This window comes from Marmota monax, unplaced genomic scaffold (genome assembly GCF_021218885.2).
Source record: "Marmota monax isolate L192 unplaced genomic scaffold, Marmota_monax_Labrador192_F-V1.1 WCK01_AAM20220418_F8-fsc00090, whole genome shotgun sequence".
NCBI lineage: Eukaryota > Metazoa > Chordata > Mammalia > Rodentia > Sciuridae > Marmota > Marmota monax.
Genome location: NW_026695219.1, coordinates 6,123,299 through 6,149,358, shown reverse-complemented (window position 1 = coordinate 6,149,358; position 26,060 = coordinate 6,123,299). Strand labels below are relative to the sequence as shown.

The 26,060-nt window shown below is 39.3% G+C and overlaps 1 protein-coding gene across 1 annotated transcript in view; it reads right to left on the bottom strand.

The window, feature by feature from the left end:
* Window positions 1-15,146: 15,146 nt before the first annotated feature.
* Window positions 15,147-26,060, bottom strand: part of Desi2 (desumoylating isopeptidase 2) — a 50,873-nt gene continuing 39,959 nt past the window's right edge. Inside the window, exon 5 of the mRNA XM_046432471.2 lies at window positions 15,147-18,561. Within this exon, the coding sequence (XP_046288427.1) occupies window positions 18,328-18,561 (234 nt within the window). The 3' untranslated portion in view covers window positions 15,147-18,327. The remainder of the gene's footprint in view (window positions 18,562-26,060) is intronic.

Sequence of the window (26,060 nt, the reverse complement as noted above, 5' to 3'; positions counted from 1 at the left end):
GAATTTTCCCCCTATATATTTATATTGCTCTTGTATAGTTGCAAAGTCTCCCTTTTGTGGAGAAAGACAATGTTAACAGTTCTCAGTATCAATAGTACATCATCTAAGCACACGTTTTCCTTATTACTACATTTATAGCTAGACTCTATGTCTACAAATGTTGGTTACGATTATCATTTACAAATAAAGTCATTAGTTTCATGAAAGGCATACCATTTCTGGTAGCTTGGAGAAAACTGGGTTTCAGGTGTAGGATGTTATGTTTATGGGGAAAGGAGTGAGGGTATGGGGTTAATCTAACAGTAACTTTGGAGAGCTCTAACCAATAGATGGGTAATTTATGGAAAAATGTATAGATTCAAATTCCTATCTGTATTTAAAAGATTACCCTACTTATGAATAGTAAAATTTAGGGGGTTGCAAGTGGGATAGAGGGAGTAAGAGGGAGGTAAACAGATAACAAGGAAAGGGAGAGAGAAAAGAGAGTGGGAGATCACCTCCAATAGGGGTGATCTGTCTACCATGCCAGCGGGCCGCTGGGCCTGTTCTCCAGGTCGCAGGTCTGCGTACCGTGCAGGCGCGGGCGGCGGCTGGGCCCTTCCTCCAATTGGGGTGATCTGTCTACCACGCCGGCGGGCCACTGGGCCCCTTCTCCAGGACATGTGGTCTGCCTACCTTGCAGGCAGCAGCTGGGCCCCTCGTCCAATAGGGGTGATCTGTCTACCGCACAAAGACCCCCAAATTTCTTCGGGATGTCTTTGACATTCTTGGCCTTTTATTCTCCCATACAAATTTTTAATTTATTTATTTTATTTATATATGACAACGGAATGCATTACAATTCATATTACACATATACATACAAATTTTGAATCAGCTTCTCAAGTTAAACACACACCCTATTAGAACTGCACTGAATGTATAGATCAACTTGCAAACAATCAACTTCTTCATGGTATCACATCTTTATCCAACAACATAATACATATTGGTATCACTCCACATAAACTGATTTTCATGTGCATGTGTGGTGATGGGGTTCAAACTGAGGGCCATGCACATGCTAGGCAAGCACTCCACCCCTGAGCTACACCCCCAGCCCAGGAAACTGATATTTAATGTCTTTAAATAAAGTTTTATAAGTTTCTCTATAAAGAGCTTTCATGTATTTTATTAGCTTTATCCCTAGGTCTCTTATATTTTTTGTTGCTAGTGTAAACAGTACTTTTGATTTCTTAATTATATTTTCCTAGCTGTTCCTTATATGTAAAAAGTTCAGTTGATATTGTTTTCTTTAAAAAAAATAGTCCAAGGTAGGCGGAACTGTGACCACCAACAGAAAAGGCCCAGTGGCCCGCGGAGGGGCAGAGCTGCCAACCACGCCTGCAAGGTAGGCGGGCCTGCAACCCACCCGCAGAACAGGCGCAGCGGCCTGCTGAGAGGCAGAGCCGCCCCCCTCCCCCCGCGCCTGCAAGGTAGACGGAACTGTGACCACCCACAGAACAGGCCCAGCGGCCTGCTGAGAGGAAGAGCCGCCCCCTCGCCCCCGTGCCTGCAAGGTAGGCGGAACTGTGACCACCAACAGAAAAGGCCCAGTGGCCCGCGGAGGGGCAGAGCTGCCAACCACGCCTGCAAGGTAGGTGGGCCTGCGACCCACAAGCAGAACAGGTGCAGCGGCCTGCTGAGGGGCAGAGCCGCCCCCTCACCCCTGCAAGGTAGGTGGACCTGTGACCCACCGGAAGAACAGACCCAGGACTCCGCGGAGGGGCAGAGCTGCCCCACGCGCCTGCAAGGCAGGCAGACCTGCGACCACCAACAGAACAGGCCAGACCTGCAACTGACAGACAGAACAGGCCCAGCGGCCTGCGGAAGGGTAAAGCCGCCCCCCCCAGCGCCTGCAAGGTAGGCGGACCTGCGACCCACCGGCAGAACAGGCCCTGAGGCCTGCAGAGGGGCAGTAATGCTGCCTGCGCCTGCAAAGTAGGCAGAACTGTGATATCGACAGAACAAGCCTAGTGGCCCGCAGAGGGGCAGAGCCGCCGCCCGCGCCTGCGAGGGAGAATTTGCAACTATACAAGACCAATATAAATATATAGGGGGAAAATTCAATAGCACAACAGTTTCACCAAGCAGAAAGAAACACGAACAGTATGAAGAGACAAGGAAAGAAAGGACCACAAGCAATGCAGGTCAACTCAACTTTAGAAGAGGTAATATCTGCAGCAGATGGAATGTCAGATAAAGAATTCAGGATATACATGCTTCAGATGATCTGGAGTCTCAAGGAAGACATCAGACAGCAAAATCAGACAATGAAAGATCACTTCAACATTGAATTACATAAACAATTCCAAGAAGCAAAAGATCAACTATACAGGGAGATAGAGGTTATAAAAACAAACAAACAGAAATCCTAGAAATGCAGGAAGCAATAAACCAACTTAAAAACTCAATTGAGAATACTACCAGCAGAGTAGAACACTTAGAAGATAGAACATCAGACAATGAAGATAAAGTATTTCAACTTGAAAAGAACATAGACAGCTCAGCAAGACTGTTAAGAAACCATGCGCAGAATATCCAAGAAATATGGGATAACATCAAGAGACCAAATTTAAGAGTCATTGGGATACAGGAAGGGATAGAGTTTCAAACCAAAGGAATGAGCAATCTATTCAATGAAATAATACAAGAAAACTTCCCAGACTTGAAGAATGAGACAGAATCCCAAATCCTAGAAGCCTACAGGACGCCGAATGTGCAAAATCATAAGAGATCCACACCTAGACACATTATAATGAAGATGCCCAACATACAGAATAAGGAGAGAATTTTAAAAGCTACAAGAGAAAGGAAGCAGATTACATTTAGGGGTAAGCCAATCAGGATAACAGCTGATCTTTCAACACAGACTCTGAAAGCTAGAAGATCCTGGAATAACATATTTCAAACACTGAAAGAAAATGGGTTCCAACCAAGAATTGTGTATCCAGCGAAATTAAGCTTCAGGATGGAAGATGAAATTAAAACCTTCCACGATAAACAAAAGTTAAAAGAATTTGCAGCTAGAAAACCGTCTCTTCAAAACATCCTCGGCAAAACATTACAGGAAGAGGAAATGGAAAATAACAATGAAAACCAACAGTGGGAGGTAGGACAGTAAACGGGGGAAAAATAATCAAAGAGGAAAACAAACCATGTTTAGTAACATAAATAAACAAATATGGCTGGAAGAACAACCCATATCTCAATAATAACCCTAAATGTTAATGGCTTAAACTCACCAATTAAGAGACACAGGCTAGTAGAATGGATCACAAAACAAGACCCAACAATATGCTGCCTACAGGAGACGCATTTGATAGGAAAAGACATACATAGGCTGAAGGTGAAAGGTTGGGAAAAATCATATCACTCATATGGACTTCGGAAACAAGCAGGAGTGTCCATACTCATATCAAATAAAATAGATTTCAAGCCCAAGTTAATCAAAAGGGATAAAGAGGGACACTACATACTGCTTAAGGGAACCATACACCAACAAGACATAACAATCATAAATATATATGCCCCAAACAATGGTGCAGCTATGTTCATCAAACAAACTCTTCTCAAGTTCAAGAGTCTAATAGACCACCATACAATAATCATGGGAGACTTCAACACACCTCTCTCACCACTGGACAGATCTTCCAAACAAAAGTTGAATAAGGAAACTATAGAACTCAATAACACAATTAATAACCTAGACTTAATTGACATATATAGAATATACCACCCAACATCAAGCAGTTACACTTTTTTCTCAGCAGCACATGGATCCTTCTCAAAAATAGATCATATATTATGTCACAGGGCAATTCTTAGACAATATAAAGGAGTAGAGATAATACGATGCATCTTATCTGATCATAATGGAATGAAACTGGAAATCAACGATAAAAGAAGGAAGGAAAAATCCTGCATCACTTGGAGAATGAACAATAGGTTACTGAATGATCAATGGGTTATAGAAGACATCAAGGAGGAAATTAAAAAATTATTAGAGATAAATGAAAACACAGACACAACATATCAGAATCTATGGGACACATTGAAAGCAGTTCTAAGAGGAAAATTCATCGCTTGGAGTTCATTCCTTAAAAAAAGAAAAAACCTGGATGTGTAACTGATGTGATTCTGCAATCTGTATATGGGGTAAAAATGGGAGTTCATAACCCACTTGAATCAAAGTGTGAAATATGATATATCAAGAATTATGTAATGTTTTGAAAAACCAACAATAAAAATTAAAAAAAAGAATATAATTCACAAAAAAAGAAAAAACCAACAGTAAATGATCTCACACTTCATCTCAAAATCCTAGAAAAAGAAGAGCAAAACAACAGCAAAAGAAGTAGAAGGCAGGAAATAATTAAAATCAGAGCTGAAATTAATGAAATCGAAACAAAAGAAACAATTGAAAAAATTGACAAAACTAAAAGTTGGTTCTTTGAAAAAATAAATAAGATCGACAGACCCTTAGCCATGCTAACGAAGAGAAGAAGAGAGAGAACTCAAATTCCTAGCATACGGGATGAAAAAGGCAATATCACAACAGACACTTTAGAAATACAGAAGAGAATTAGAAATTATTTTGAATCCTTATACTCCAATAAAATAGAAGATAGTGAAGGCATCGATAAATTTCTTAAGTCATATGATCTGCCCAGATTGAGTCAGGAGGATATAGACAACCTAAACAGACCAATATCAATTGAGAAAATAGAAGAAGCCATCAAAAGACTACCAACTAAGAAAAGCCCAGGACTGGATGGGTATACAGCACAGTTTTACAAAACCTTTAAGGAAGAACTAATACCAATACTTTTCAAGCTATTTCAGGAAATAGAAAAAGAGGGAGAACTTCCAAATTCATTCTACGAGGCCAACATCACCCTGATTCCTAAACCAGACAAAGACACTTCAAAGAAAGAAAACTACAGACCAATATCTCTAATGAACCTAGATGCAAAAATCCTCAATAAAATTCTGGCGAATCGGATACAAAAACATATCAAAAAAATTGTGCACCATGATCAAGTAGGATTCATCCCCTGGGATGCAAGGCTGGTTCAATATACGGAAATCAATAAATGTTATTCACCACATCAATAGACTTAAAAATAAGAACCATATGATCATCTCGATAGATGCGGAAAAAGCATTCGACAAAGTACAGCATCCCTTTATTTTCAAAACTCTAGAAAAACTAGGGATAACAGGAACATACCTCAATATTGTAAAAGCAATCTATGCTAAGCCTCAGGCTAGCATCATTCTGAATGGAGAAAAATTGAAGGCATTCCCTCTAAAATCTGGAACAAGACAGGGATGCCCTCTCTCACCACTTCTGTTCAACATAGTTCTCGAAACACTGGCAAGAGCAATTAGACGAAAGAAATTAAAGGCATAAAAATAGGAAAAGAAGAACTTAAATTATCACTATTTGCAGATAACATGATTCTATACCTAACAGACCCAAAAGGGTCTACAAAGAAACTATTAGAGCTAATAAATGAATTCAGCAAAGTGGCAGGATATAAAATCAACACGCATAAATCAAAGGCATTCCTGTATATCAGCGACAAATCTTCTGAAATGGAAATGAGGACAACCACTCTATTCACAATATCGTCAAAAGAAATAAAATACTTGGGAATCGACCTAACAAAAGAGGTGAAAGACTTATACAATGAAAACTACAGAACCCTAAAGAGAGAAATAGAAGAAGATCTTAGAAGATGGAAAAATATACCCTGTTCATGGATAGGCAGAACTAACATCATCAAAATGGTGATATTACCAAAAGTTCTCTATAGGTTTAATGCAATGCCAATCAAAATCCCAACGACATTTCTTGTAGAAATAGATAAAGCAATCATGAAATTCATATGGAAAAATAAAAGACCCAGAATAGCAAAAGCAATTCTAAGCAGGAAGTGTGAATCAGGCGGTATAGCGATACCAGACTTCAAACTATACTACAGAGCAATAGTAACAAAAACAGCATGGTACTGGTACCAAAACAGGCGGGTGGAACAATGGTACAGAATAGAGGACACAGAGACCAATCCACAAAATTACAACTATCTTATATTTGATAAAGGGGCTAAAAGCATGCAATGGAGGAAGGATAGCATCTTCAACAAATGGTGCTGGGAAAACTGGAAATCCATATACAACAAAATGAAACTGAATCCCTTTCTCTCGCCATGCACAAAAGTTAACTCAAAATGGATCAAGGAGCTTGATATCAAATCAGAGACACGCCGTCTGATAGAAGAAAAAGTTGGCTACGTTCTACATACTATGGGGTCGGGCTCCAAATTCCTCAATAGGACACCCATAGCACAAGAGTTAATAACTAGAATCAACAAATGGGACTTACTCAAACTACAAAGTTTTTTGTCAGCAAGAGAAACAATAAGAGAGGTAAATAGGGAGCCTACATCCTGGGAACAAATCTTACTCCTCACACTTCAGATAGAGCCCTAATATCCAGAGTATACAAAGAACTCAAAAAATTAAACAATAAGAAAACAAATAACCCAATCAACAAATGGGCCAAGGACCTGAACAGACACTTCTCAGAGGAGGACATACAATCAATCAACAAGTACATGAAAAAATGCTCACCATCTCTATCAGTCAGAGAAATGCAAATCAAAACCGGAAAGCAGTATGGAGATTTCTTGGAAAGCTGGGAATGGAACCACCATTTGACCCAGCTATTGCCCTTCTCGGTCTATTCCCTAAAGACCTAAAAAGAGCATACTACAGGGACACTGCTACATCGATGTTCATAGCAGCAGAATTCACAATAGCAAGACTGTGGAACCAACCTAGATGCCCTTCAACAGATGAATGGATAAAAAATATGTGGCATTTATACACAATGGAGTATTACTCTGCATTAAAAAATGACAAAATCATGCAATTTGCAGGGAAATGGATGGCATTAGAGCAGATTATGCTAAGTGAAGCTAGCCAATCCCTAAAAAACAAATGCCAAATGTCTTCTTTGTTATAAGGAGAGTAACTAAGAACAGAGTAGAGAGGAAGAGCATGAGAAGAAGATTAACATTAAACAGGGACGAGAGGTGGGAGGGAAAGAGAGAGAGAAGGGAAATTGCATGGAAATGGAAGGAGACCCTCATGGTTATACAAAATTACATACAAGAGGAAGTGAGAGGAAAGGGAAAAAAAACAAGGGGGAGAAATGAATTACAGTAGATGGGGTAGAGAGAGAAGAAGGGAGGGGAGGGGAGGGGAGGGGGGATAGTAGAGGATAGGAACAGCAGCAGAATACAACAGACACTAGTATGGCAATATGTAAATCAGTGGATGTGTAACGGATGTGATTCTGCAATCTGCATACGGGGTAAAAATGGGAGTTCATAACCCACTTGAATCAAAGTATGAAATATGATGTGTCAAGAACTATGTAATGTTTTGAACAACCAACAATAAAAATTAAAAAAAAAAGAAATTTGGGGGTCTTGATCTACAATATGTCGAGACATCTTTTGTTTTGAGACAGGGATTTGCTTAGTTGCCCAGGCTGCTCTTGAACTCATGATCCTAGTGCCTCAAGCTCGGGAGTAGATGGGACTACAGGTGTGTGCTATCATTTCTGGCTTCATATTGACATTTATAAAGCTTTAGAAATTAATGATAGTGTGTCAGTGATCTGGAGATAGTAATTAGATCAGAAGGAGTACAGACAGCTCTGAAAACAGTCACACATACACGGAAATCTGACTAATGGAAAAATTTAGATTAGTGGGTAAAGAAAAGACTTCAGGGCATTATGTTAGGACAAATAATTATCCATATGGAAAAAAAAGTAGGTTATATACCTACCCCCTGACCCCACCAATTTTGATTGGATTTGAGACTTAAATCCAAAATAAAACATTTAAATATTTAGAAGAAATTATAGGAGACTTATGACTTAGAAGGAGATAGATTTCTCTCTCTCTCTCTCTCTCTCTCTCTCTCTCTCTCTTTGGTACTGGGGACTGAACCCAGGGGCACTTTACCATTGAGCTACATCCCTACCCCTTTTTAATTTTTATCTTGAGAGGGGGTCTTGCTAAGTTTCCCAGGCTGGCCTTGAACTAGTGATCTTCCTGCCTCAGTTTCCCCAGAGAGAGAGATTTCTTAAGATACAAAAATTATTTCTCATAGAGAAAATATTGATATTTTTGACTACTTTAAATGAAACTTCTGTTTATCAAAACACCTTAAAGACACTAAAAATATAAGCCTCAAAATTGGGAAGAAGGTATTTGTAGTTACAGAATTGTTAAAGAGTGGTATCCAGGACATGTGAAGAATTCCTACAAATCTGTACGAAAAAGATAAATAATCCATTAGAAGAATGGGCAAAAGACAGGAGAGACATTTCACAGAAAACATTTAAGTGGCCCAGACTTGCAACCTTATTAATAAGCAGGAAAATGTAAATCAAAAGCACAGCTAGATGCCAACTTATGCTTACCAGATTGGCAAATATTAAAGACTCAAGCCAATATCAGGTGGTGAGGTTATGGAGTAATGGGAACTAAAATTTGCTGGTGGGAGTGTTACAGCTACTTTGAAGAACGATTAGATTACCTAGTGTGGATCAGATGAAACACAGGTTCTCAGATGATGTGATAAATAATACATCTTGTAGAGTGTCAAGGGCTTTGATTTTTACATCATGTGTGGAAGAAAAGTGTGCAGCCCTCTTCTGATCTGTGAGAGAAGGCTTGCAAGTAGGTTTAACTTTCAGAAATATCCAGATGTCATTTACAATGTTATAACCAAGGCAGTGAATTATCACAGAAGATAAGCAGTCAAATGGAGGTTCCTTTTGGAGGTGATATTCACAATTATTTTTTATTTATTACTTTTATTTCCTAAAGTTTTAGGAGGCTAAACAGACTCTGTTGTTCAGGTAGAGTTGAAAATAATCACAAACATTCACCTGGGTGTCCACTCTACATTGAAAAACAAGACATTCAGATTTTTAAAGACTGCTCATTGTTGTTGAATGTTATCTTTCCCAGTGGCTGTGTGGGAGGTTGGCATGGTTTTCATCTCTTTGATTCTTTTAGTTAATTATGAAAACGTATTTTTAAGGCAAGACTGAGAAATTTCATTATATGACATTACAGGGGAATAACTAGCTTTGGAGCTCTGTTTGGTTAGCAGATAGAGAGAGGACTGAATGGGATTTTATTTAATAAAAGTATCATGAGAGTATATTGTTTTTCTACATTAATAAAGTTGAACATGCATATTTCCCACCCTAGCAGCTCCATTTCCTAGAAAGATCCTCACGTCTGTTGCAGGAGACATACAGTACGATGTTTATAGAACTACTGCTCATCATTGGGATAAAACATGACAACATTCCAAATGTCCATTAGAGATAAAACATATAAATAAAAATTGTGGAGTATTTATACAACAGAATATGATATAGCAGTGAAAATGAATTACAATTATCATACTCATATGCATGAATTACAAAAATAAAGAATTTTCAAATCATGGGAGAATATATACAAAATGATTCCATTTATACAAAGCTCAAAAATAGTCATTTATTATCTAGGCATGCGTATGTGGGAATGACTAACACAAACTTCAGGATAGGGGTCATCCTTCCGGCGGAGGGAAGAGGAAGTCCCTGGGGAGGGCCTTAGGTGCACTTTACAGGTTCCTGCTAACATTCTGTTAGCTCATAACATTCTGAGTAGTGCTCATTTTATCATTGTACATACACATTCTGTATTTTTAAAATTTATTTTTTAGTTGTAGGTGAACATAATACCTTTATTTATTTTTAATGTGGTGCTGAGGATTGAACCCAGTGCCTCACACATGCTAGGCAAGCACTCTACCACTGAGTCACAACCCCAGCCCACATTCTGTATTTGTGTGTGTGTGTGTGTGTGTGTGTGTGTGTGTGTGTGTGTGGTGCTAATGGTCAAGGTCCTTGGGCATGCTAGGCAAATGCTTTATCAAATAACATGTTTAATGCTGATAGGAGTGATCTAGTGGAGAGAAGAATTCAGATGTTCAAAGGACAGAAGAAGTAACTGTTGGAACCAAGGCCTGGAGGAGAGGGGATCCAGGGGCAGGAAGGGGCTGGCTTGACAGCAGTCGGAGGCTTCTCCCATGGCAGCATGCCTAGTGACTCGAGGTACAGTCTGGTGAATTTGTAGATTGGGAGACTGAAGGTCAATTGCCCAAATTATCTCAATATTTTTATGGAGGTATAAAGTGAGGTTCTCAACTAAAAGGTATGTGTAGAACATGTGTGAGACTTGGAGAGAGAGGTCTGAGTGACATCCAGGGGAGTGGGAAGGCAGCCCTTCCCACTTTACACCAGGGAGCTGGAGTAAACCATGGTGAGTGTTGAGTGCCCATTTGAGGCTTGTTCAAATTAAGCCAGTCAGCCCCGTTGTGTGATTTTCCTCTAGCAACTTTCAGCTCATCAGCCTTAGACGCAGAGCCTGCCATTATACTTTACAAAGGGGTGCTGATGTAGATGGAGAGTCCTGAGAAGGAAATGATTTGATTATTGACTGTTGCAGTTTGGACTGGAATGTTCCTCAGAAGTTCACGTATTGAAAGCTTGGTCCCTAGTGCACCAAGGTTCAGAGGTGGGGCTTTGATGGGATGGGATCACGAGGGCTCGTCCCTTGTCAGTGGATGAACCCACTGATAGCTGAATGATATAGTGGGGGATGGGCCCAGATGGAGGAAGTAGAAGGAAGCCCTGGAAGGATCTTGTCCCAGCTCCTTCCTCTCTCTTCTGTCTCTCTTTTGGCTTCCCAGCTGCCATCAGCTGGTAGCTTTCCTCCTTCACACCCTTTTATGATGATGTTCTGCCTCACCTTGGGCTCAGAGCAATGGAATTGGCTGACACGGACTGAGACCTCTGAAACTGTAAGCCAAAGTAAACATTTCCTTCTCCCATATGTTCTTACCAGGTATTTTGGTCAGTGACAAAAATGTGACTAACACATTGATCATGAAATTGAGGCTGGGGGAGAAGAAAAATAATGGGGGTGGGGAGAGAGGCGATGTTAGTAAACAAGTGCTGAATTTAATGAATTTGGGATCTTGATAAAGTCAAAGACCAGCGTAGGGTGCTGGGGTGAATTAGGAAATTAGTGGAGCAAAATGCTTGAAACTAAGATTTCGGAAGTGGTTTAGAACATGATTAGTTGGGAAAAAAAAAAAGAACATGACTAGTTGAAGTTTTCAGTGCATGACTTGAGAAGACAGACTGAGGCATTGACAGTGAGTGGTTCTCAACTGAGGACAGGACTGCCTCCCCCTGGGGATGTGTGAAAGGGGTACAAGGGGACATTCACTGTGGCAATGACTGTGGAGGGAGTGAAATGTTGGTAACTGAGGGACAGGGTGTAGAGATGACAAGAAGTCTTGTCATGTGCAGGACTGCCTACTACAAACTGTCCTGCCATCTGAGAGCCCCAGTTGAGAAACACCAAGCCAGAGGGTTGGGAGGGCCATCTGTGTGAATGCAGTCACTGAGGAATGGTGACAGAAAAAGGCTGGAGAAGAAGGCAGAAGAGCAGGAAGAGGGGGAGCAGCAGGTGACAACAATGGTGGGGGTGGGAGGAGGAGCTGGCAGAATGGGACAGCATGGTTTCAGTGGGCCTGAAGATTTTGAGGGAGAGGGCAATGCTATGGAAGCAGCAATGGAGATGGAGGGCACAGATGCTGAGGGAGAGCGCTGCTTGAAGGATAGCCAGGTTTTAGATACAGCAGTGTCGCGACCCCTCGCCGGCAAGGGAAAACACGACACAGGATTCTTCTTTCAGCAGTTTATTCAGGCCTTGTTTCATGTATCATCTTCTAGCGACCCCCCCGCCGAGCGCCCAAGCATAGCCTAATAAAGCTTACTCAAGTCCAATCCAAAGCTGCCACGCGGGGTTTTCTCATAGGGTGTTGAGGGACAGCGTGCCAACCTTCCCTAATAAGGAGTTGTTTACCAAGATCCACAACGGAGACCGGCGCCATCTTCTAATGGCGGCAATGGTCTACAAACACGGCTCACCACACAGCAGAATGTTTTTGAAGCATTTAAAAAAGTGATTATCAGTGGGGGTATTGCCTGTCGCAGATTTAGCTTCTGGGGCACAGTGGAAAATGGGACAGTAAAGAATGAATAGAGTGCTGGCCAGAATAGGGCATGTACAGAATAGGTGGGCACAAGGGTCCAGGGCAGGATGGCCTGTTTGGATAGTCATTCTCACCCAGACCAAAATTACTTTTCCTAACTTGTTCTTCATTCCTATGGAGTAGTACTCTTGCAGTGCAGAGTGTGTAAAGCAGGCCTCACTCAGGCTTCTTCAGTGTTGACTGAGGTAAAGAGGATTGGGTACATGACGTCTTTCACAGGAAGGAAGGTGGCTATCAGTTGAAACAACAGTCCAGAAACCTTAGAGCATGGGTCAGGGACCAGTAACTATTTTTTGTAGCAACTCAAGAGGGTTCAAGTTCATGCTTTGTTTATTGGGGTTGTTACTTCTTTAAGAATTTTTTATGGGTTGAATTAAACCCAGTAGAGATTTAGAGAATTTAACCACACTTCTACTGAAATTTGGAGAGGAACCAACTATCAGGTCCTTCAGACATTCTCCTGTCCAAACTGCCTGACAGTCACTTCATCCAGGAAATTCTCTCTGGGCAGAGTGGGCTTAAGCCATATAGAATCGAGTCTTATGGAACAAAGCAGCACTGCTTGGATTATGTACACACAAGTCACTCAGGGATCTTGCTAAGATGCTGATTCGAATTCACTAGGCTTGCAGTGAGCCAGTCTCCATTTCGAAAGAGTAGTATGCTTGAATATAAAGCTTTAGAATTGCTAGATTTAGGGGCTAGGGTTGTGGCTCAGAGGTAGAGCGCTAGCCTAGCATGTGCGATGACCTGGGTTTGATCCTCAGCACCACATAAAAACAAAATAAATAAAATAAAGGTATTGTGTACAACTAAAAAATAAATATTTAAAAAAAAAGAATTGCTAGGTTTAAATATGGACTCTTTCTATGCCATATGGAGGGTCTTGCACTAATAATCCCCAGCTTTCTTTGTGTAAAGCAGGGATAATGTCAGAAGCTGTTGTGCCAATTAATGTATATGAAGGACCCAGCAAAGCCCCAAGCACATGGATAGCACAATACAGTACAACTTTTTTCTTTCTCCTTTGTCCTCAAAACCAGCTGTTTCTAAACTTGAGGTGATGACCTTTCTATATTTGTGGGGACTGCCTTTTGTGGATTATCAACTGCCTGCCAGGGGGCAATGCCAAGGCATTTCTGTGGCACCCACTCACTGATCTGGCAGAAGAGAAAGACATGAATTTTCTTCTACCTTGGTTAGAGCAAGCATGGAAGGCGTGCTTCTCTTTAAGACATTATTCTAGCTTTGCAGTCCAAAAGTTCCAAATTGTTTGGATATTCATTTGCACCTAGACCAAAATTACTTTTCCTAATTTGTTCTTCATTCCTATGGAGCAGTACTCTTCCAGTGCAGAGTGAGTAAAGCGGGTCTCACTCATGCCCCTTGAGAAGACTACCTTTGTGACTGATAATTTTATTTCTGAGTCTACGTTTATAAGGCGCTAAGGACAGCCTAATGTATAGCTATGGCTGCTGCACCTGAAGATTTTCCAGGTAATAAATCCCACAGACCACCTGGGAGTTTGGGATGTGATAGAAACAATATGGCAGCCAATGACTTCCCAAATAATGGCTGCTAAGGGGGTTGGAGTGAATGTATGTAGAACCATGCAACTGTTCCTGAAAAAGGGGGTCAGGTGTCCCGGATCTTAAAGATGGCAGCCCTACCTACTCCAGTCTAAGAGTATGGGGAGTGGGTAAATTCTTATTGGGACCTTGAAACCTTCCCAGATCAGGACAAGGCTGCAGAGTACTGGTGGGCTCATAGGGTCTCTGGAAAATGAATTGACTCCCCGACTTGGTTGAGAGGAGGCTCCTAACATTTCTTTCATGTTCCCTTTGGCCTTGACAGGAGGATAACTATTCAAATTGCCAGTGTAGTTTTAAGTTATGATCCTCTTTGGAAAGACTCTTCCTTTGAGGAAGACATTAAAGTGGACAGACTTGAGAAGGCTTCGTATTTCTCTGGATTTTGAACCTATAAAGAAATTAGTTGTTTGTCACCAACTTACCTTTTGCAAAGTATAGCATGAAGTCATTAATCTTTACTAGTACACACTTCTGCAAGGTTTGAACAAAGTTAATACCTGGGTGATAAGAACTTTCAGAAACAGATAATTATGGGGGCAGGGGAAGGATGCTGTTCCCCAGTATTCTTGACATCATTTCTGAAGGCAAGATACTGAAGTTGCTTTACCAGATCTGAGTTGGTAACCTTATTGCAGTCTTTTAAAAAACTATATTAGACTAGGGTGACAGGTCCCCTTTATTTCTTCTTCCTGAGGGGAGAATTGATGAATTGTAGCTCATTCTTACCTAGCAAAGAGTGGATGAGCATTGAGAGACCACAAAAGACTGGTATTAGTTTACTTAACAATACTTAGTTCAAAGGAAGTTTTTAAATTAGTGGAGACAGCTAGTACAAAAGTCAGTGGGGGAGAAAGGAAGAGAGTCAGGTTGGAGGGGCCAAGCACAACAGGTTCGTGGGAAATAAGGAACTCAGTCACCCAGGCTCCTACTCAATTGCTACTTTAAGATGGGTGAGTGTGTAGGGCTCTTCCTCTGTAGGTCTCTCCTTGTGTTCTTGGGGAGTCCCAGCCTGCCACTTGCCTCTACTCCTCAAGAAGTCTGAGCAGGCATCTGTGGCTTGTGAGCAGGCGTGGCTATGTGCTCTTTGAGAGTTAAGGTGCTGGCCCCTTGGGCTTGAGGGAGAGCAAGAGGAATATATGTGAATAAATGTACCTGTGAATATAGTAGGAAAACATGATGGAGAGGGGGTGGCCATGTTCCTGTAGATAGGATTCTTGGATTTTAGAAATAACCTCCCACTCCACCCCCAACACAAATACACAACAGTGTAGTCTCCTGTAAGTAAGAAAGCACAATAAAACATTTCTTATAAAAGTATTTTTTAATAAATTGATGTATTTCAATGTTGTAACATGATAGCCCAATGCTATATCAAGGTAGCAAAAGTGAAGATTCCTGGTATTTTTATATAAACACTATGAATGACAGTACATTTGCATTCAACTTCACAAGAAATTATCTTCAGGTCTATGAAGATTCTTTGACAGCTGTAACACCTTTTGATAGTAAAGATGTATGTGTACGGACCGAGTAGACAATTAAAGTCTAACAATTGAGCTGCATTCTTAAAACATACTGAAGAAAAGAGGATACAATGGCAGATGGCCAACTTGTTGAATAAATCTGAAATCTTTTAAACTTAGTCATTTAATGAAAATATAGCATGTATCAAAATTAAAGGGTATTTTACAGAAATGGAGCCATAAGACATACAGATTAGAACCCTGAAGCAGCGAATGTGTTTCTACCCGTTTTGTGATGGAAGAAGCTATGGAAATAGTCCTGCAGCTGTCTGTGGTGCTGAATCTCCCCATACACACAATGCTATCAATTGACTAAAACCAGAATTCCCTGCTCTGTACAAATGCTGGTGATGGGTAACTTATGCTATTGCTGTGGGTCAGAGCAATAGTTGGCTGGAGTTCAGGCGTCAAGTGGAGGCGCTCTAGGATTGTACACCGCCTTCTACACTTCCACAAGTCACACTTTCCAAAGCTGATGCTCCCTTCTTAGGGTTAAAGAACCCCTAGGGTATTTAAAACAAACAGCAGAAACCAGAAACTTTTGACCTAATACTATTATTACCGTCTAACCCACCAGGAGAGATATGTTTCACTTGGTTACAACAAAAAGTATATTCCACTAAACTGATTGCATGTATATTAATAACTAGATTTTTGACATGAGATTTCTTCTTAGAGATCAGATTGAGAACAAGATTTGTTTCCTCTAAGGGTGAGGAAAAGTAGGTTAAATTAATTAAATTCATTCTCAATTTGAACTGTAGAGAAGGACCTTCAGAGATTTTCTGAAGTAACATATATTTCTTTCTCTCAAACTCAAGTACAATTAGATTGCAAGGAACCTCAGGTCCAGAATTTTATCTGCTGATAGTGTGGCCCAAGGCCACTAATTATTTCTACGATGACCCTTTATACTATTTTTAAACTCCAAATGCTGCAGATGCAGATGAAAGTAAATACAACAAAATAACAATAAATTCATTTGTGTGCTGTGTTGCTGAAATACGGATAAACACAGATGGGATGTTTCTGTCTGTTCACCAAGAGGTATCCAACTAATGCCTAGTCCTGTGGGTCAGTACCCAGGTTTAAAACATGTACATTTGAATAGATTAGAAAATTGTAATCCACATTGTTATAAAAATCCAAGCCAACTGCATCAAACATTTCCTACTAACATGGGTTTTGGTACTTTCAGTGAACAACTTCCTGTTAGAGCTTTAATGTTTTTTCAAGTCAACACTTCATAAAGATCATATATTTCTTCTTTCTATCACATCTTTGAAAGAGGTGCTTAAATTACTGAGAGTAATTTGTAAAGACTTTCCTCTCTGGAAACAGAACAGTCAAAAAGTAGAGTGGCTTCATTTTCCTCAGGCCAATGCTTATAACCCAAGGTTTATTTTCCCTATTAAGAGGGTGTGCTTAAGTTGATAAAAATCAATCAAAATTAGCTTATGTAAAAGTTAAAAATGTAGTTTACTGAAAGCTATGTATTATCACATAGAGCAATAGTAAATAATCGAATCTGAAAGTTTAAATAAATGTAAATAACTTCAAAACTAACAATATATATAAAGCTGAAGTCACTGCCTTGGATCATTTATATACTACATCCAATATATTACCTAGGACATTCATTCTTAAGGCAGAAAAATTGAATTTGACATGTAATGACTTGCTTCTTACATCCAAGGGTCAAACTGGGAGTAGACTCGAGCAGACAGCTCTTCCTTGCTAATGAGGATTTGTCTGTGGCAACAGTTTCATTCTTAGAGTATGTTAGGTAAGAGACAGACATTTGAAAGAACATAGATAAATTTGAGACATACAAAGTGAGACATACAAATATAGTTTTAGTAAGAGGTCAATGAGAACAGGCATTCTATTATGAGGTGAAACTACTCCCAAGACAAACTAACAAACTCTGACATACCCTTTCTGATATAGTACATAAAAAAGTATGAAATATCAAAGAATTACCTTTTTTGGGGTGTGTTTCTTTAGACTCTAGTTTTCAAGGTCTAGTATAAAAGGCAGCCTGAATAGTTAAGAGCAGTTGAATGTCAACTCAAACTGCTACTCGAAGGCTACCACTTAAGATATTCCTACCCCATCAACAAAAACCTGTGTGGGGAGGAAATTATAATGTATTAAAATGAAAGTGAAGCCCCTCCCCCAACACATGTGCAAAAACACTTGTCAGTTACAAGAAGACTATCTTCAACAAAAACATCTTAATTATAGAATCAGAGGCATCAAAGCCAGACAGACACACGAACTCCACCCTGCCCAGGTGGATGGATATTTGGGATGAAACCAATGGTTCCATGGGCACCTTGGGAGCTGTGCTACTCAGAGTGGGAGGAGTGTAAAAAGGAACTGACCCAGGGTCCCGAGTCCTCGGGGCTGTATGTGCTCCTTCATATCAGGCCAGTTTGGTTCTCTGCATCCTGGTGCCAAAAATGTTAATAAAACAAAAACAAGTCTAAAAGACAATTCTTAAGCAGGTGATGGTAACTATAGTTGTGTAAGTACCTTTTTGTGTGCCTAAAATTTATGCTGTAGCTCTGGTATTTATCAGGAAGTGTACAAAGATTACCTGCCTAATTTTTGAAGACGAAGATTTTCTTCTTTCACGGTGGCAGAAGTCCATGCAAGATTTGTAAACAGCAATACAAAATACTGTAAACATAACTTAACAGAGCTTGTATAAAACAAGAAGTAACTCCAAATTTACAAGTGGGTAAAAAAAACCGAGGGCAGCTTCATACAAAGTTCTCCCTCCTGCGCCAAGTGATTTGTTTTTGATTACAAATATAATCCTGAGCTGAAAAACTGGGATTTGGGGGAGAGCCATCTTTGCATATGAAATATCCAAAGGATGCTTACTCTGTTTACTTTTCTCTAGTGATATTCAACTGCCAGTGACAGTTCTGAAGGTGTGACTTTGGAGACATTTATAGTTTAGTGTGGCGCCCGGGTCTGGAGCCTGCTGTAGCACTTGCCATGGCAGCAGATGCTGCAGCATCTTCTGCTTCTTCCAGTTCATCCTGGAGCTCTTGGCTGACACTAGACTGCAGGGCTGCAGGAGTGAGCCACTCCTTTGGGAGGCAACTCTGTAGAAAGGGTATACAGGAGCTGAAGTAGGCAAGTCGATTGATCCAGCGCGGAATCTCTTTCCCACAAAGAATCTACCGAGGAGAAAGAGTTCTGTATTAGGTAAGAGAGGTCAAGGTTATCTGGTCAACTGCCAAGGAAGCAGAGGAGAGGAAGAAGGTGAATGTACAGAAAAGCCACTGCAGACCAGCCTTCAGTGCTGTCACTCCTGGCTTTTGATGAGAAGCAGCTCCTTAACTCAGGAGCCTGGGGTCCCTTCTGTCAATTCCACTTCTTCCTTTCTGAAGAGCCTTGTCAAGCAGCTTACTTTTTACGTCTGTAAAATCTAGCTAATTCCACTGGGCTGCTTCCTTTCTTTGATTCTTGAACTTCTCTGAGACACATGTAAAAGTACTTTGAACAACACAGAAGAGACACTCGTTAATACAAGATATTATTAGAGCAAATAAAGCCCCAGGCAGTTGGAAGAGTTAATCTTGGGTATTTTCCTGTCAATTTTCCTTTTTCATAGATTCTTTACTACATTCCTCCAGTCTGTATCACCCCATTTTCCCCAGCAACTTTACTTCTGTGCCTGACCCACTTGTTTGAAAGAAGCTCATACTATTCCATAAAGAAATGTCCCCAGTGAATATTATGGTCAGAACAAGCCATGGAAATTTGGCCAAACTTGTCTTAAGGCTCTAGTGCCAGGAGGAATCTGCTACATCTATTTGCCCATTTATCATCTTTCTCTTGTCTTCAGTGCACCTGAGCCCTTTCCCTTCACTTCAAACAGTAAGCTAGGTTTTTTATAATGCTAAATTTACTTTTTATTACCCTCTCCCTCTTGCACACAACCATAATTGAGTCCCTGGTTCCACTTCCACTTTGGTGCTTTTGCCTCCAGTCATGCCAAAGATTATGATCATGTGATCTGAAATTGCCATCTTAAATATCTGTGTATCTTTAGTTAATGACCTTGCAAAGGAGTTTCAAAATATCTATGTCCAAAAATGAGTTAAAACTTAAAAAAAAGGATGGGCATCAGTAATTATGCAACATTACCCCACCACCCCACCAGAGATTTAGCTGTACCCCTTAATGGTCACTACAGGTATTTTGAATAGGAAAAGTGAGATAATTTCACTTGAGGGAAGGGAGTGTGTTCTGCTAATTTTTGATTATTTAACACCCATCCCAGTGCCTGAGAGTACAGAGAGGCAGATAGTATTTAAAATGTCTGAAGAATGTGTACACGGACTAGATCTGGGAGAAAAGTGACAACAACCTTATATGATACCATTCCTGCCTACTCTTTTTAAAAAAAAATTTTTTTTAAATTGTTGATGGAACTTTATTTTGTTTATTAATTTATTTATATGTGGTGCTAAAAATCGAACCCAGTGCCTCACACATGCTAGGCAAGGGCTTTATCACTGAGCCACAATCTTAGCCTTATCTACTCTTTTTTTAATGTGGTGTTAGGAATTGAAACTAGGGCCTTGTGACATCTGTCTATTCTTAAAAGCAGTGGTAAACCTGAAAGGTATTTAGGGATATCTACATACTTTGAGATTAATCAATTTGTGACTAAGAATATTTAATGTGTTAGCCACTGCTGTTTAAGTCATTTCTCTCATCACTCTTCTTTTTGAGTGTGAATTTTACTCAGCTAGCTACTTTCGCTTTCATATTTTTCCATGTGTTACAGGCAAAGCTGACTTCATCCCAATCTTTGGCTTGATTAGCCTGAAATAGTTACATAATATACAGTCACCTATTTTCTAGATGAAATTTTATTGGAATAGCCATGTCGAACTCATTTAGATACTGCTTATGATTCTTGGACTATTAAGGCAGAGGCAGAGTTGAGACCATGAACAACAGTTCATCTATAAGCCTAAAATATTTACTATCTGGCTCTTTAAAAAAAAGTGACAACACCTGGGTAAAGTTTTGAAAGCTTTGGGTCAATATCTATTAGTAGGGTCACTTAGCATTACAACCTGAATTTTTAAAACAAAACAAAAACTGTTGTTGATAGTGATGTAACTGATATTATATGTATAAACTGAGTCATAATATAAAATTTACTTCTTACTATGGCTAGGTTTCAAAAAGTATTTGTTTTAAACAACATGACCACTTTTGCTTTTAAGTTTCAATCCAGAAATCTCTTTTCTAGGAATCCATTTCAGAGATATACTGGCAAAAATAAAGAGTTATGCATAAGATATTCATTACAGCACTCTCTGCAATAGAAAAAGACTAAAATAACCCAAGTACCATTAATGGGAATTGGTTGAATAAATTGTGGTATATCCACATAGGACTATTCAGCTGAGAAAAGAAATGAGAAATTTCTCTGTTGCAGAATGAATCTAGGCTGTTTAGGAGTCCTTCCTTATCCATAGTTTTACTTTCCACAGTTTCAGTGGTCAACTGAGGTCTGAAAATATTAACATATGTCTTGAGACCATGTTTACCTAACTTTTATTATAGTATACTATCCCAATTGTTCTATTTTATTAGTATTGTTAATCCCTTACTATGCCTAATTTATAAATCAAACTTGATCATATGGAAAACCAGTATAGGATTTGGTACTATCTGTGGTTCCAGGGGCTCTGGGAATGTATCTCCCTTGGAAAATGGGGTATTGCTGTATTGCTAAAAAAAAAAAAAAAAAAAAAAGTTAAAGTGGAGAAAGCTGTGAATATGATGCTCCCAAAATATAATGTTGGGACAGAATAACAATAATTGACATTCTAAATCAAAAAGAGAGAAAAGGAAAGCAAGAAAGGAGAAAGGAGTCATTTGTTCCAAGTAATTTTGAAGTCCAACTGCATAACCTCCATAGGTTTCTCACTCTGCCCTTTGGGCCCCTGGTCCTGTCCCTGGAGTCAAACTTTCTCTGGTCTATTTTATGTCTAGAATTTTCAGAGTCTCGAGTCTTGTTTTCATTTTGTCCTCCCTCTGTACTTTCAGTCCAAGCTGCCAGTGTTCCTGTTAATATAAATGTAATAGGTCTCTTGTGTGTTTTTGTTTTGGGGTGGGGTGGGGTGGACACCATGGGAATACCAGGGATTGAACCCAGGGGTCTTAACCACTGAGCCACCAGTAGCCCCCAGACCTATTTAATTAATTAACTAATTAATTATTTTGAGATCACTAAGTTTTTCAGGGCCTTGCTAAATTGTTGAGGCTGGCTTTGTACATGTAACCCTCCTGCCTTGTCCTCCTGAGCTGCTGGGATTACAAGCATGTGCCACTGTGCCCAGCAGACCTCCTGTTTGTCATGGGATCGCCTCCATTAGACAAGAGAATCCCTTCGCAGATCTTTTCTGGATAATTCATCGCTATTTTTGGTTTCTGCTGAGATGGTTGAAAGGATCCATGAATCATACATTTAATCCCTGTAGCAGCTGGAAAGGCAGTTCAGTATAACCTTAGACTTCTTTCTATAGCATGCTTTCTTTACAGTAAAGTTCTAGATTTTAGCATCTTTTGCAATCTGCATAGGATGAGGATTCCCAAATCATCAAGTAATAGTTCCTTTTTTTGCTTAACAGTTTTCCCAACTCATCAATCTTTTCATGGTTTAATATAAGCATTAAGAAGAAAGTAGGGGGCTGGGATTGTGGCTCAGTGGCAGAGTACTCGCATGTGTGAGGCACTGGGGTTCAATCCTCAGCACCACATAAAAAGAACTAAATAAATAAGTACTGTGTCCATCTACAACTAAAAAATATTAAAAAAAAAAGAAGAAAGTAGGTGGCACTTCTATACTTTGCTTGGAAATCTCAGCTAAATATCTGAGTTTACTGCTAACAAGTTCTGCTTTTCATACAACTATAAGGAAAAATTTAGTTAAGCTTTCTGCCATCATGTATCAAGGATACCCTTTTGTCCAGTTTTCAATAGTATGTTCCTCATTTCCTTCTGAGCCTTGACTAGCAGCACCTTTAATATCCATGTTTCTATTAATAGTCTGTACAAGGTTAATCCACGCTAGGCTTTTTCTGTCAAACACTTCAAACTCCAGCCTTTATATCTTCCTTAATAATTCTAAAATTATTTGTATGTTTTTAGGTATTTGTTATTATAGCACCCTATACTTCCAGGTACTGACATTTGTACTAGTATCCTATGGCTGCTTTAACAAATTACAGAAACTTGGTAGATTAAAATGTGACAAATAAAAAAAAAAAATACCATAAATTAAATTTCTTATAGTTCTGGAAGTCAAAGAAGGGTACAGGGGAGTGAAATGGAAGTTAGATTTCCATGAATATACTACCACATTTTTTATATCTGATGTTGGAACCATGGAAAGAATTTATATAAAACAAAATTAAATTTTAAAACCCTATTTCTTAAAAAAAAAAAAAGATAAACAGATAAATCTGTAGCTCAGTGGTAAAGCACTTGGCTAGCATGTGTAAATCTTGGGTTTGATCTGCAAAAAAACAAAGGGGTAACAGAACAAAGGAGATTAATTCATTACTGAGTTGAGTTGGTGGTAAAACCAAAGAGAGAAATGATTCTAATTTACTGTGAAACACAAATTTGTATGTCTTTAATAAGTTATACTCTTAAGGACTGAATAAACTCCCCAAACCTACAACTTTCTAGTAATGATATTGTTGTTGGCTACAGTGGTGATGCTATTATTCTAAAGCTGCTTTAGATATGGAAAGATAAAACAAAATGAGTAATTATGTTCTTGTTGCTGACAACTTGGGTTTTTTGACTTGAGATAGAGAACACACAGCTATTGTACTGATAAGGTTAAGTTAAAGCCCTATGGCCTGAATTTGTGGTAAAAACATTACCATGAATCTACAAAAAGTCCTACTTCTGTCTACTAGGGGAAAAAAGAAATCTAGAAACTACTAGCAATTTAGTAGTAATGAGCAGATTAAAGTTTCTAAGTATTTCTTATCAGAAATAAGCCTGGAATATCTTTTTATACTAGGAAACAAAAAGGTAATCAAAGATTATTTAGAACAAACCAGGAGCCTTCTCAAAGAGGATCCCATTGATCAAAGATGGGTCAAGAATAAAATTGGTAACCTTTGGAGAATTCTAGGGAGGGAACTGTTCCTAAAAACTACCTTTAGTTTTGATGATATGCTAAGGGTATATGATATGCTAAGATACATTAAGACTCGGTATGTAGTTGTATTTACAGCATGACTTATAACTGTGAAAAGATATAAAAGAACATAAAACAAAATTAGCAAGGGAAAAGGAACATGGGGTAAAGCCTGGAGAAGCCTCTAGGTTTCCAATCAAGTTGAAAAATTGGTTGAGTCGTTGTTTCAGATAGAAAAACAGGTTGAATTTTTTTTTTTTTTCAGATGGACTACTCAAAGGCAGTGAGTTCCAGTTCCATCTGTTAGATTAATACCCTTCAGAGTGTGGATGACATGTATAGGTGTTGTGTGGGAAGTGCAGGAGCTGAGGCCACCCTGCTGTCTTGCAGTCAGCAGCAAGGTGTGTGCACAGGGTCAGCAGTCTGTATGAATTCCAAGTCATGTAGAATTTATAAAGGCAGCATGGGAAGGTTTTCTTTAGGAAGAAGCAGTACTGAAAGACAAAGACTCAGTACTGAAAGACAAGTCTTCTTCCTTAGAGCCTCCTCAGGTACCAGGGTTTTGGTTTTTTGATGTTGTTACAAAAATCAGTATGTCTCATTGAGCAATTATAACTTCACATCTTAAAAATGGTCTCTTTACTTTCATTGAGACCTTTTGTCTGAAAGGGACATATTAAAGAGGTAAAAGCTTTTGTAGGAAAATATTTTTATGTACTATAATCAGAAAAGATGTATCTATCATTCTGACCCATTAGGGATGGGTCAGAATTAAATCCTGAAATTTCAGAATATTTCAAAATGGGTTTATAGAATAGTCTGCTCCACTTTCTTCCTGATAAATATATTTACTGAATAGCCAATAGAAGATTATTCTGTTTCTGGGGAAGTTACATTTAGTAATCATCTTACTAAGGTATATGTACCAGGAGAAAGAGGTGAAGGAAGAAAGCTAGCTATCAGTACACAGCAATTAATCTAGAAAGCCTTAGATTAGACTGCAGTGAAGCATCCATGTGAGGAGTGGGTGCAGGGGTCACAATTCTGGTGATGTGGGATTTCCCTATTCCTTGTAACTTTGCGCAATAATCAAAAGTCAGAAAGGCAATTAGTCCCTGTACTAGAAATACCCAGCTAATTAACAGCTTGATTTCACCAGGGAAGGCCTTTCCTATGGACACCTGCAAATGGCCCAGATGGTTCAGCCAACATTCATGTTTTTATAGGTTAGAGCCTCACAGAAGGGTGTTCTAAATCTACAGTGATTTTCAAATAGAAGTCTTGTTCCCTGAGCCTGTACCTTTCAGATCAACTCAGCTTGTGCTGAGGCCAAAACAATATAACAATCAATGTCAGGTTTTAGTTTAAGAACCAAGTCTTAGGATCTGTGAATTCAGGATACCAAACAAACAAAAAAGCTGCCAAAAGATGTGAGAGGGCTACACAGCCAAGTTTCTAAGTTCAAGTGATAAATAAGGTTTTCCTAAGCCCTTTCTAAAATCTACTAAAACATAGGCACACTGGGATTGGCAATCACCATTAGATTTTATATCTGAAAAATCTCAGATTTTACAACTGAAAACTGCTTTTAAAAACTTTTAATAATAATATTTACATCTGGAGAGTGTCTCTATTTTCATTTTCTTTCTTTTCCCAGGTGCTCCAATAGGCAAACAAAACAAAACAACAACAAAAGAATCACCCCCCCCCCCCCACCGGCATCCAGTAAAAATCATGGGTCATGCAGACATTTTTTGCTTTTAATACTCAAAGGATTTAACTTCCTTCTACCCTACAGCAGCAAACAAGAAAGTTGTCCTACTAACACTTTTGCTTTGCAATATTCCTTGGGTGAGAAAATCCCTGTAGCACTTGTAAAATTATAAGCATGAAACATTTTACATCAATTTCTATCATATATTCATGATTCAATAAACCACAAAATACAAAACCATTAAAAAAAACAAAACAAAACTTCCCTACCGTTTTTTTCCCATTGCAAATGTATTCAAACCCCTAACAGTAAATTTAGTATTTACAGGTTTAACATAGCTGCTTTGGGAAATTCTACATGAAATTGTGTGGGTGGGTGTGCATGTGGATCTCAGCAGCAGCTAGGCTGATGGAACATGCTGCTAGTTCCTTTTCTGGTATTGGGGATTGAATACTCTACCCTAAGTCTAAGTTGCTGAGGCAGGCCCAGAACTTTCGATCTTTCTGCCTCAGTCTCTTGAGTAGCTGGAATTATAGGTGTGCACCATCACCCCAGGTGATATGTTTGTTTTTTTGTTCCCTCTTCCAGACTAGTGCCTAAGGTTTTTGTAGGGTCCTGGTCATATACTTTGCCAAGCTGGTAACAAAATTCTAGATTCCTAGATAAAAAGCAAGTATATACCATAAACCAAGTGATTTGTATAAATAGCTTAGGTGCAGTGAAGTCACTTCCACCAGTTCTAGAAACTGAGAACCCCCCTGAAATCCAAGTTTCCATAT